Genomic DNA, 12,773 nt, shown 5'->3' with positions numbered 1-12,773 from the left:
ATTTAACAGCATTAAGAGAGAATTTCTATAATCGTTCTACACTTGAAAAGATCTAGGCAAATGTTTCACACGAAGCCAAGTAATGTAGTTCGAGAGTTTCGATAGGTGACCAGTGGCGCCACTCACCCTTTGTGGACGGAGCGAACCTATCTTCCGTTTTCCACCGAGTAACGCGTCTATCTTCAGTGCACCTGTGTGAAGGACGCCTAAGATATTTCGAATAACATTTAACAGCCCACTCAATTGTACACAGAAAGAAATGTTAATAGGAATAAGAAGATATTGATTGTAACCAAACAAGCAAGAATCAAATTATCGGGGTGTAAGGGGTGCTGCTTCCACGTAGTGCACCCAAAAGTCAACCTCACTTCCACGTAGTGCACCCTGGACAAGAGACTAACGAGGCTCTGGCGACTGGCGCTATGGCCAGTATAATTTTGTGTGTGTTGTCCTGTTTTATGTCCTTGTGTGTGCTGAGTGCGCGTTTACAGCCTCAGCTTTTAACAAGTCAGAACATTTTAAGGTTTTAAAGTTTTTAGTTATGCAACGTTTGAGTTGTAATTTGTAATGGTAAGGGGCTGGACCCCGTATAATGTGACGGGAGCAAATTAGCCTAAGTGCTGACGCTCCCAAAATTTTAAATTCAAATTCAAATTCAAATTCAAAGAATCAAATTATCGTTCACCACCTCACACTTCTTTTAGTAATTCAGATCAAATCGAGCCCATTTGATTGGAAGTACTAACTCATTTAGAAAATGTTACCAAATTTGGTAGAAACTGCAAGGCATTTTTTTCCAAGAAGCTCTATTTATGTTTAATTATGTGTTAATTATTGCCTTCGCAATAGTTCATTAATAAATTATATATGAAAGCAGTGCTCGAAGTGATCGGAATGCGGGGAATGGTATCCCCCCCCCCAACTAGGAAATTGTTTACAAAGAATCTTCCCAGGTGTCTCATTGTCACCATGTGAAACCATAGGACGACCAAACATCCCCTAGTTAACATGTTACACTTCAAGTGCTGTATGGAAGACAGGATTTTACTACTTTCGACAGTAGCTATATTCCCACACAGAAACAAAGATGGCATCAATTTTAAGTGTTAAAAGGAAAACGGATACTAGAATGTTTTGTCCTTCCTTGAGTCCAAAACACAAGGTACTGTATTTATTTTCTTGCATTTATGCGTTTCAGTACATCGTTAGTTCAAATCGCGGATTACTTTCATTGCATTTCTTGTTAGGCCTATGTTATAATATTTGCTACGCTTACTCTCGTGGCACCGTCCAGCTTAGTTCAGGGGCAGAGCATGAGATACCCAGGGCAATTAAAACTGAATAACAACGTTAAGGTAAGAAAAAAAACTACTCATTTAACTCACAACTGAGAGTAATAGTACTTCGTATATTCCTGTATCATCAGGTTACACATGTTTGATACACATATCCCCTTTTTAAGCTGTCGGTATATACATATGGTTAAAAGAACATATCTTCTTGCATTTACATATATATTATATTTGAAGATATTTCGATGTCTATCTTCCCAAAGGCTTCTTCTTCTTGTCCACAGATGAATTTCTTCTAATAAGAATGCCGGAAAACTACTTCTTCTTATGATACGGGAAAGCTTCTTCTTCTTATAATACAGGAAGGTTTCTTCTTCTTTTAATACAGGACAGCTTCTTCTTCTTATAATACAAGAAAATTTCTTCTTCTCCTAATACGGGAAGGTTTCTTCTTCATATAATACAGGAAAGCTTATTTTTCTTATAATACAGGAAGGCTTCTTCTTCCTTTAATACAGGAAGGCTTCTTCTTCTTCTTTTAATACAAGGACAATTCTTCTTCTCCTAATACGGGAAGGCTTCTTCTTATTCTAGTACAGGAATACTTCTCCTTCTTATAATCCAGGAAGACTTCTTCTTCTTGATACATATAACGTAGGAATACTTCTTATCATATATTATTTCTTATATATATATATATATATATATATATATATATATATATATATATATATATGTGTGTGTGTGTGTGTGTGTGTGTGTGTGTGTGTGTGTGTGTGTGTGTGTGTGTGTGTGTGTGCGTGCTTCTTATAATACAGGAATATTTCTTCTTCTTCTAATACAGGAAAACTTCTTATTCTTATAATACAGGAAAATTTCTTCTTGTTGTTACATCCGCTAACAACTTGTTATGCTATTTGCATGGATATTCTTCTCATTATTGTTGCCCCTGTCCACACCTGGGATATTTAGGGTCACTCTTCTTGATATCCTTATATATAATCTTAGACATCTCCGAAGTATCTAATTGAATCAGTTTAAATTTGATCTCTTTAGCAATGTCGTGTTTCAGTCCCAATGGATCTGGAACTCAAACTCACGGGTTTTGTGGCCTGCCCGCTTTCCACGTTTCTTGGGCATCTGCACAACTATCTAACTTCCCCCTCCTCGGGTCGCTGTTTTATAACTACCGCGCCACCGACTAATTATGGCAACCAAAGGGGCAGTTAAGGTTCGCGTCCTCTCACGCGCCCCTTAAAGCCGGTGCGGTAATAAAGATGCGCAACTCGTCGTGCTTTGGGGCAGCCTAGGACTTGGCGCCACCAGGGGAAACAACCAAAAACTCTAATGGAAACTCCTTTTCAAACAAAAGGTAAAAGACACATATCTGGAATCGTATCCTGACTTCTTTAACCTTCTCATCGCAACATATGTGGTTGTTACAGTAATCAATCATTCTTACTCTCCTTTTTTAAATCCATTGTTGTGAGGTTATTATAAATCAAGCATCAATAATCTATTAACAATATATACATTTGGTTTTCATTCCCCTTCATCTTATTTAAATCGATTAAGCAATACGAATCCCAGGCTTGATCTAGTGCTGCCATCTGTTACTCACTTTTGTAGCTATTTACAATTTGTTTTACCCATATAGGCACGTGACATATTAATTAATCTTAATCAATTAAAATGGCCTTGCACGAATTAATAACCATTCTTACATTCATTACACAGAGTATAAACATACCTACCCTGCCAGAAGATATACAGTCAACAGATGTCGCTGAAACATCATTTACAGAACGTTTGATAGTTCTGTACTGAGTTATTCAGTCTTCAACAGTCGCTGCTTCACCTTCCCAAGAGAACCTTCATTTGCTTTAAGGTTATCTTCACTTGATCTCTTCAACTCTTGGACGTTTAGACCGTAAAATACTATTTCCTCTACTTTTCTTCTTTTTATAATTGGTATTAAAGTTTCTACACCCTCTCCCAATATCAAACGTGCCTTGCTCGCAAAACAATGACCAGAATTAAACAGCGGAATCCACAGTCACTGTTGCCAGACTCTGAGCCATAAAAATATTTATCTTCCATGAAACTTGTTCTCTTCATCACAAGATAAAGTGTTAAATTCCACGAAGAGTAGAATTAGGAATAAAGATACATACTTGTGCTTGTGTACCCCAAAGATGTTTTTGAAAAATTCATAAACTCATTTTTATCAGTCTATTCGAAAAGAAAGTTCCAGTAAGCTTTTTAAGAGACTTATCTTCACAGATTTGTTGGTAGAATCCTTACACCAGAAGATGGGTCACCCCAATTATTAAGACACGCATGTCATACCGGAAAACAAACTTTTGCACACAGAAATGCACCATTTTATTCTTTGCTTCAGTACAAGTTCCTATTCAAGCCGCTCATGTCGCTGTCATTCCATTGCACATGCGCAGACTTCTCCCACTAGAGTTTTCAAAAACTTGTTTCTCGCTATGATAAGTATCTATAACAATGATGGTGATTTTATGGGAAAATAGCTTACGGGTCTGACTATAATAAATTTTAGACAGTGGGGTGTATATTTTTTTTATAACAAAAACTGAATTTACTTTGTTAATAGCATACTAATTATTGTTTTCATATTTTATAGGTTATGCGCAGAATATACAGAATGGTTATGCAATATAAACTCAAGAAAGAAGATAATGTCCAAGGACGTCCGCAGGGGGGTTATACGGGCACTTGCCACCCTCCTGAGATTTCTGGAAAGAGTTAATGTAATTCGAATGCTGAAATTGTAGCGATATTTCATAACAAAAAATATTGTTTTCTGTGAATTACAGGCCGTAAGTTACAGCAACAATTATTATTATTATCATTATTATTATCATTGGCATTTATTTATTGAATTGGCTAAAGCCTTTGATAGTGTCAGCCATCAACTATTAATTTACAAACTCGACCAAATGGGATTATTACCACGATTTCTGAAATGGCTTTCCAACTTTCTAGTAAATAGAAGTTTCTCTGTTAAGATTGGTGAAACAACTTCTTCTAAAAAAGAAATACTTTGTGGAGTACCTCAAGGGTCGCCACTTGGCCCAATTCTGTTCGCTGCTTTTATCAATGAAGTTACATTATGTTTTAAATCTAGCACATGTTTACTATATGCAGATGATATAAAAAATTTTAAGAGTATTTTAACAAATAATGATGTCGCTCAACTTCAGGCTGATCTCGATAGAATGACACATTGGTGCAAGATTAATGAAAGTGTAAAGTTTTAAGATGTACTAAGAAAGTTCATTATACCTAGGTATAGTCTCCAATTATTATATTTATTAAAATAAAATCCAAGTGTCTGACAGTCATAAAGACTTAGGAATATTAATAGACTCCTTGTTCAATACATTTCAGAAACTTGCAAAAGAGCAAAGAGGATGCTTGGTTATATATTTTACTCATGGAAAGTTTTTAAAAAATAAGATACCTTAATATACCTGTATAAAACGATAGTTCGTCCTATTCTTGAATATGCAAATGAATTATGGTTTCTGACTGCAATCAGTCACCTTCAAAAAATTGAATCAGTTCAAAAACTTTTTATCAGGTTATTATGCACAAAGTTTAAAAAAATTACTATGACCAACATTACTCTGAATGGTTAACACAGTTGAATATGTTTACCTTAGAAGAAAGAAGAAAAATGAAAAGGATAAATTTTGTAGAGAAGATCTTAACTTTCCAAGTTGACAGTGAATATTTATTGAATAATATATCTTATAAAATTCCCAGATATTCCCATAGGTAGCCCTATATCTCAATTCTCACATGCCTAAACAAGGCCAGAGGTTTAGTAGCTGATCTTGTTGAAACCTACAATTTGAATTTATGTTGATGTATAAGATTGTAGGATCCACTGTTTTATTTTATACTTATGTATTCAATTTTGTAATTTTGTATAACCAATTTTGACATAGTGATATACCTGGTTGTTTAATCGTTATCATCACTTCATTAAATATTATTATTATTATTAGAACAATACACAGTTAATTGCACAATATTATATAACAATAAACAATTATTAGTATCAGAGATATAATAGATCTCGTTGAAAACTGTAAGTTGAAGTGTAAATATGCTAACTTGTTATGTTATGTTATTCTACAGCTTATGTATTTTATTCGTGTAACTTTGTACTTTTGCATTTGACTTAGTGCTGTATTAGGTTTCATACTGTGCTCAACACTTAAAATAAACTATTATTATTATTATTATTATTTTACAGTACCCTTCGGCACGTTAAAACATAAATAAGAGGTACCATGAACGACTGCAGATTAAGTGGTCGCTGGTTGATTTATGTCTATCTGTTCATTACGAAAAGTACAAAAGGAACAAAGTGAGAGGCTAGATGTTTATTGAAAGGAAGAACGGCGAATCCACTTTCTATCTAAATAGTAAACTCGAGTCTAAACTTGTATACAACGCCAAATTATTTTCAATTCAGTTTGAATTTTATGATTTGTAATGTACCAGTAACTAATAATGATAATAATAGCAATAATAATAATAATAGTAAAACGTTTCTATTACTCTCCCCCCCCCCTGAGAAAAATCCTGCGAGCAGGCGCCCTTGATAATATCTAATGTTATGGCTTCTAAGAATTCCCAGATTCTTTTTCCGGGAACTCGAGACAATGTGTGAATTCCGGTAATTGGTTTAAGCTAAATCAGAGGCGTATTCTCCCAATTTTTTCATACATATAGAAATTTTGAAGTTGTCAAACTTCTGTTTGTATTTTACTTCCATGCCCACATTTCTATTATATCTAATTAATATATAATAACAATAAATTAGAATTGTTGCGGTAAACCAAATTTTCAGAACATGCAACTGAGCTAAACATGTGTAATTTAGATGATATTTTACACAAAATGTGAAATTAGAATCCGTGGCAACCGGAGAGAGTCAGACTCTAAAAAGAAGTTAGGATAATTCTGTCAAAATGGCCCCCAAGTTAGTGAAACTGAAAATGGTGATGCATAAAATCAGTTTCATATTTGAAGAGTGGAAATGTATAGGCCTATAGCCTAGTGGTCTAAGTGAAAAAACAAAATGTTTGGAAAATGATATTCAGGCTTCAAGACAAACTTACTTATGTCAGTTTTTTTGAAAGGTAAATTCAGTCTCAGGAGATTCCCTCATTCGTTCAGTTTTAAATACTTTATAGGGTAATAATTTAAAATCTCAATTTGGCAACGTGCTATATATAAACGCTGGTACGTTATGTATTTCCAACCTTCGTGTTATATTTTTAAAAAAAGAGGAAAATTACGAAAGAAAATAACTTATAGTTTTTAAAATATGTTCATGAGTTTTGTCTCGCAAATAAAGGGAAAGAACAATGTGGCGAAGTTGAATATGCGTGGTTGTGACATCATAATTAGCAATTAAATAAATGTCGGATATTAAATACACGAAACGTTAAAATTAAAACAATATCCTCCAGAAAATGAAATAAATATTGTCTTATTTTTTTATTATTATTTTTAACAAAAAAAAACTCTTGCTTAAACTTTCTGCAATAAATGAAAATAAACGAAACTTTTTACTAAATTTGCTAATTTTGACTAAATTATTTAAGAAATTTAAACAAATCTCGTGAGAATTACTGAGTAGAATTTTACTACTTTTTGAGGTTTTATTTTTTGTGCGTATTTCCATCCAAAAAAACATTTTCTTCTGTGAAAAACATATGTGTAGTATATCGTGGATCTATACAAATTTTAATTTTTTAGGGAATATTGTTTATTCATTATCGCATTATCTGAAGACAAAATAATACTATAGTTTGAATAATAGTATTCTATGATTTTTCCTCATGACACAGGCCCTGTCAGCTATCTTTTGAAAGACTAAACAGAAGGACAATTCTATCAAGTCCGACTCATTAGACACGAATACTGCCGAGATTTCTCGAACATAAACGAATGCTTAATGGATGCAATATCCCACACTTTACCTTGATGGTTGATATGTGAAATAATAGCCTATTTCTGTTTTCCTCTAACGTAACCTTTTCTAGTAATACTACATTGCAGTTTACACCCAACTCGAAATAAAATTCGACAACTTAAAAAAAGAACCAAGCAGTGTATTTTAAAGAACTTTTATTCACTATATTTCTTTTGCTGCGCAGAAATACAGAACACATTACAATCTATAAAAATCTCTAAGGCTAAGCTTTGCAACAAATAAATAAAATTATTGTTTTACTGACAACATGAAAAATGAACAAATAAGATAATTTGTTTGCTAAAATATACATACAAAATATTACTATATCGGTATTTCTTTAATAGACTTCAACAATATTACATTATTTTTTAATCGCTTGTTATATAAAATTACCACCCTACCAACAATCAAAAGCTGATTTGTAATGAAAGGAAGAAACGCTCATTTTCAGAAACATGTGTGATCATATATGGCACTCTACACGGATATAAGGTTAGCAAAATCTACACACATCGTTCTTACCTTTTTTTTCCTTTCATACATGTTCATAAAAATGTGAAGCAGGTAAATAAAACATGTATATTGGTACTGAATTTCTCTTTTGAAACTATAATATATAATCACAAGCGTTTGTAAATATACACTCTTCTCTATAAATATATTGTTATGGTTTCGGTTCACAATAAACCTAACTATCTTTCTCGTTGTCTTTCCATAAAGATGAATCCACAACGTTCAAATTTGTGCCTGTTGCGTTTATATTCTCAATCCAGTCGCATCTTGGTCAAACTTTTGTACACAATGCTTTTGTCTTCGACTAGAGAATCACCACGTATAATCTATTTTTTTTTTTCAGTTTTTGATATTTTAATTTACTCTCAAACTATTTTCTGATAACATTTGCATTAAAAACTGATTTCGCAAGATCTAAGAAGACACGCCTGTGCTAAGATTCGTCAAAACGTAACTTGACCTTAAAATACAAATATGTTTGTTAATATTATTATTGGCTTGTATATTACGTATTGTGAGTTGTCAATACCTCTGTATCGTAAACAATGCAAATTTTCAGTCTCTTAAACAGTCTGCTAATTTCTATGAAATATGTTTCCACTATTATTAATATTATGAAAATGTTAATAAAGAATTAATGTACATGAAAGAGGGTTCATTATCCGTACTGTTTGACTTTTAGCCAATTATATAAGATTTCATCTTCGTTCAACTTTTCTTACACAGGTACTATGCATATATACGAGATGTATATATATGTATGTACAAGACAAAATATCGACGTATACTATTATCACTCTTTTAAATATATTATGACCACACAAAAAATGGCAAATTTAAGTTTTTCAGTGTTACAATAAATCGAACAACCTAGAGCACAATACCAATTTACGATAAATCATATTTGCACAATATTTTAGTCAAAACCACAAAGGCACTTTCAATAATGAACAAAGGTTTGTTAACATAAAAACAGTATCGTATAAACACCTCGGGTTTTGGGATCGGCACTAGGCTATGCCAGCCTAAAGCTATTCGCAAGTCAGTATTTAAAGTTGGTGTAGTCAGTCCATCATGATCTTGCCCCTAAATTTCCCACTGGAGGATGAGGAGTAAAGAAAAATGATTCTGTTCACATTGAATCTTCAGGTACATCATCTCTGTTGAAAAACACACGAGTCACTATATCACCTGCTGCCGCTTCTCAAAAGTTAGGTTCTCATTTCACCGGAAATTTTTCCTTTTGAGCCTTTGGGTATGAAGATGCAGAACAGTAAAGGAAAAGCTACCTCAGCAGTAGACATGTTTAAATTGCCTTCAACCAGTGGAAGAAATCTTCGAAGTGAGAATAAGATAAAAGATGCAATAACAGAAAGCACCATTTCAAGCAACGTGAACGTTTTCCAGGTCACAATCAAAAGCAAAGGCTGGGAACCCTCCCAACTTCCTATGTTAAGAGGCCTTGGAAAAATTACTTGTAGGTCAAATAAAATAATAATAATAACAAAAATTATAATTCTGCCGATAATGAGATACCAAGAAGAGCATTGAGGAAGAAATGCTTTATTGCAGAAAACGCCTTGCCAAAAAATATTGAAGAACCAAGCCCATCACCTGATGCAAGATTCGTCAGTAGAGCAATACTTGATTCTGTCTGTGAAAAGAGAGCTAATTTGTCTGTTTCATCTGAACTTGCAAATTTACAACTTCGTGAAAGACCCTCTCCGGTCAAGGGCAGGGATCCTGAAGCTAGTGATGTCTGTATGATGGAGTCTACACGCCAAAATGCAGATCCACAGAAGAGTCCCGGACAAAGTGCAATTTACAGAACTCCAGAGTTGAGGTATGAGATTTCAAGGATACCTAAGAGTGCAATCTGTGTGAGTGAAGTTCAACCTCTTGTATGGTGCCGTTCTACAAGACTCAGCCTGATGTCGAAGTAGAACACCTTTTCGTAATAGAGAAGCCATCATAATATTTTATACTTCGATACATTTAATCTTTTTCACTTACATGTATGTATGGATTCTCATCTGTCTTATGAAATGATGTTCTTCCCAATGTTGAGGTCAAATTTCATTCACTTCATAAACTGTGTTCATAAGTTGTAGTCAAAATTTTCAAGTGTACCTTTCCCAAACCAAGCTAGTAGCTTTAGGCTGGCATAGCCTAGTGCCGATCCCAAAACCCGATGTGTTTATACGGTGTATATTTAGTTATCTATTTCTTATATTTTCTATAACCTAAAAGCATTTGGCGTTGGTAACTTTGTTATTGCTGATACGTATTTCTTTAAGACTAAACAACAGACTCATTATTATACACAAATATATATTATATTATATCTATCCTCACCTAGGAATTTATATTTCTCTTGGCCCTTACAGCTTTACCACAATTGCCATTCCGACTGCCACACTCATGACATTTGCTCTACGCACAGATACAACTGTACCAATAACAACCAGATGTGTATTGAAGCAAACTGGGAGAACGATACAGGTATTGTAACTATAAAAACTTCAAAAGCTGAATTAGAAATAAAGAACTATTAACAGAAGGTACAAGTTGCCTCCAAGAAGTGCCATAACAGAATTTGAAACATTCCATTTCTGTCAAAAATGACAACACGAACCTGCTAGTGGATTGTTTTTTGTTGTAAATTATGCGATTTGCTCTAGTAGTGGATTTTTTTATTCTGACAACTACTCAATGATTCTAGAAGTATTTCTGCAGTAGTTTTAAATTGAGAATGACACTATAACAAGAGGAATGTTTTATTATGGGAATGATGAAACATTACCGGAAGTGGATTGGCGAAGCAGCGTCACAAGATTAACGTTTTATGATGGGAATGGTGAAACAATACCGGTGAGAATGACGAAACAGTGCCACTCGGGGAATGTTTTGTGATAGAAATGACTAAACAGTACCGGTGGTGGAAGTGTTTGATGCTGAAAATGACGAAACAGTACTACAAGAGGTATGTTTTATGATGTAAATGGTGAAATGCTGCTGGTATTGAATTGTTTTATGATGGGAATGGTGAAATGCTGCCGGTAGTGAATTGTTTATTATGGGAATGGTGAATTGCTGCCTGTAATGAATTGTTTTATGATGGGAATGGTGAATTGCTGCCGGTAACGATTTTTTTATGATGGGAATGGTGAATTTCTGCCGGTAGCGAATTGTTTCTGATGGGAATGGCGAAATGCTGCCGGAAGTGAATTGTTTTATGCCGAGAATGAAGAAACAGTGCTATTCGAGGAATGTTTTATGATGAGAATGGTGAAACATTACAGGTAGCGGATTGTTATATGCTGAGAATAATGAAACAGCGCAGTTAGTGGATTCTTTCTAATAACTGAGAATGATGAAATACAATTGATAGGGAATTTTCCCATGTTTAAGCATGGTCGAACAATATTGTTAATGAATTGTGTTTAAAAGCATACTGATACTGGGCTGTTATACACCCAATACTTCAAGCACTGATTTTGTGCAAAGAAAAATGCAGTACTGTTAATGGCTTGCGTATGGAACAAAAGAATATCATTGAAATATAGCGCTTTCATTAACTATCAGCTGCACACACGTTTCACTAATCTGACACTAGGCATTGGTTCTCACTGTTGCTACAACTAGCACAGGAAGGAAGATAAACGAAAAGCAAAGATGACCACAAGGCTTCACAAACAACAAATCTGCATTATAAAACAAAATATTGATACTATTTCAGTCATTGCTCTGAGTTATTGCATTCAGTCTGTATTGCATGTCATAGTTGTGCAAAGTGTTTGTTTTTACATGCTGCATTTGAGTGTTTGTGTACACTGCAGTTGAGTTGGAACCCATTCGTAGGAAGGTTAGACTAAGTCTTCACGGCGTTGATAATTTTTGCTTTGTCCTATCCATCTTCCTGTACCAAGCACAAGCTGTGAATATGGATGAAATAATTGTCCTTGCACTATTTTGTGGAAGTTTCTTGCTACTGCACACTGAATATGCACTGTGTTTCCTGTCATAATTTGGGTGCTCACTAGATAATCTGTCTTGTAGATTGTACACGAAGTGGAACATGCACACTGTTGAAAGTTTTTTTTTTCTGGAAAACTGGTTTCATTAAGGAGTCTATGGGTTGATAGTGCACTGTAGAATAACTGAGGCACATGTTTCTTCAGCTGTTGACAGAGGCATAATCACTATCTACAATCCATTAGCAAAACCATTAGTTATTTTGCAGGTTGCCGTGTGGTGTATGGATCTGCAAGAGGAAACCAAAAAAAATCGTGAAGTATCTTTGTACATAAATTCAATTCAAAGTGTTAGCGGTTAATAAGTGTTACTGCTTGCAACTACGATTGTTAGTAGTGTTGAAAAATTAACCATAGTTAGACTTTTTTATTCTTTTCTTTTAAGGGAAAATATTCAAATGCAGAAAAATGTTTCGTCTTGATAGCAGAAAACCCAGTATGTTATAAAACCTCTCTCTCATGAAAAAAAGTGGTGAGCAATTGTGTGTCACATGTGTAACGCAAAAGCAAGTAACCCTAGGGCAAAAACTTTTAAACACAAAATATAGTGCAAGGTTCTTCTTTCTCGAACACACACAATACATTAAAACATGTATGCACGACGACAAATTATTTTAAGTGGGCGGACTACAACTGACTTCAATGTAACATACGAGGCTTTAAACTATCTGTGACGATATCTCCGAAGACTTCACATACTGAACAAAGATTTTATCAAGATGTCTTATCAAAAAGGACTACAAATGATTCTACGGTTTCAAAAAATAGTAGTTATGTTAATACTTTCACGAAATGTATTGCTTGTCCAAGGAGCAAGTTCATCGACACTCTTCGATTAAGAAGCAAATAAGCATATTTTACAAACGTATTTCATGCTACTTACAAGCCTACGATTTAAAAATAAGT

At 34.2% G+C, this 12,773-nt stretch overlaps 1 protein-coding gene across 5 annotated transcripts in view; it reads right to left on the bottom strand.

The window, feature by feature from the left end:
* Window positions 1-7,475: 7,475 nt before the first annotated feature.
* The window catches only part of drm (odd-skipped family member drumstick), a 67,069-nt gene continuing 61,771 nt past the window's right edge, over window positions 7,476-12,773 (bottom strand). For all 5 annotated transcript variants that reach the window (XM_083115116.1, XM_083115117.1, XM_083115113.1 and 2 more), the window contains one exon: window positions 7,476-12,097. Coding sequence is in view for 3 of the 5 variants with exons in the window: in XM_083115113.1 (XP_082971239.1) it covers window positions 12,040-12,097 (58 nt within the window). In the remaining 2 variants the exon portion in view is untranslated. The remainder of the gene's footprint in view (window positions 12,098-12,773) is intronic.

Source organism: Lepisma saccharinum, chromosome 30 (genome assembly GCF_977018435.1).
Source record: "Lepisma saccharinum chromosome 30, izLepSacc3.1, whole genome shotgun sequence".
Taxonomy (NCBI): Eukaryota; Metazoa; Arthropoda; class Insecta; order Zygentoma; family Lepismatidae; genus Lepisma; species Lepisma saccharinum.
Note: the sequence above shows the minus strand (reverse complement) of the source record. Positions and strands in the feature narration are given on the sequence as shown.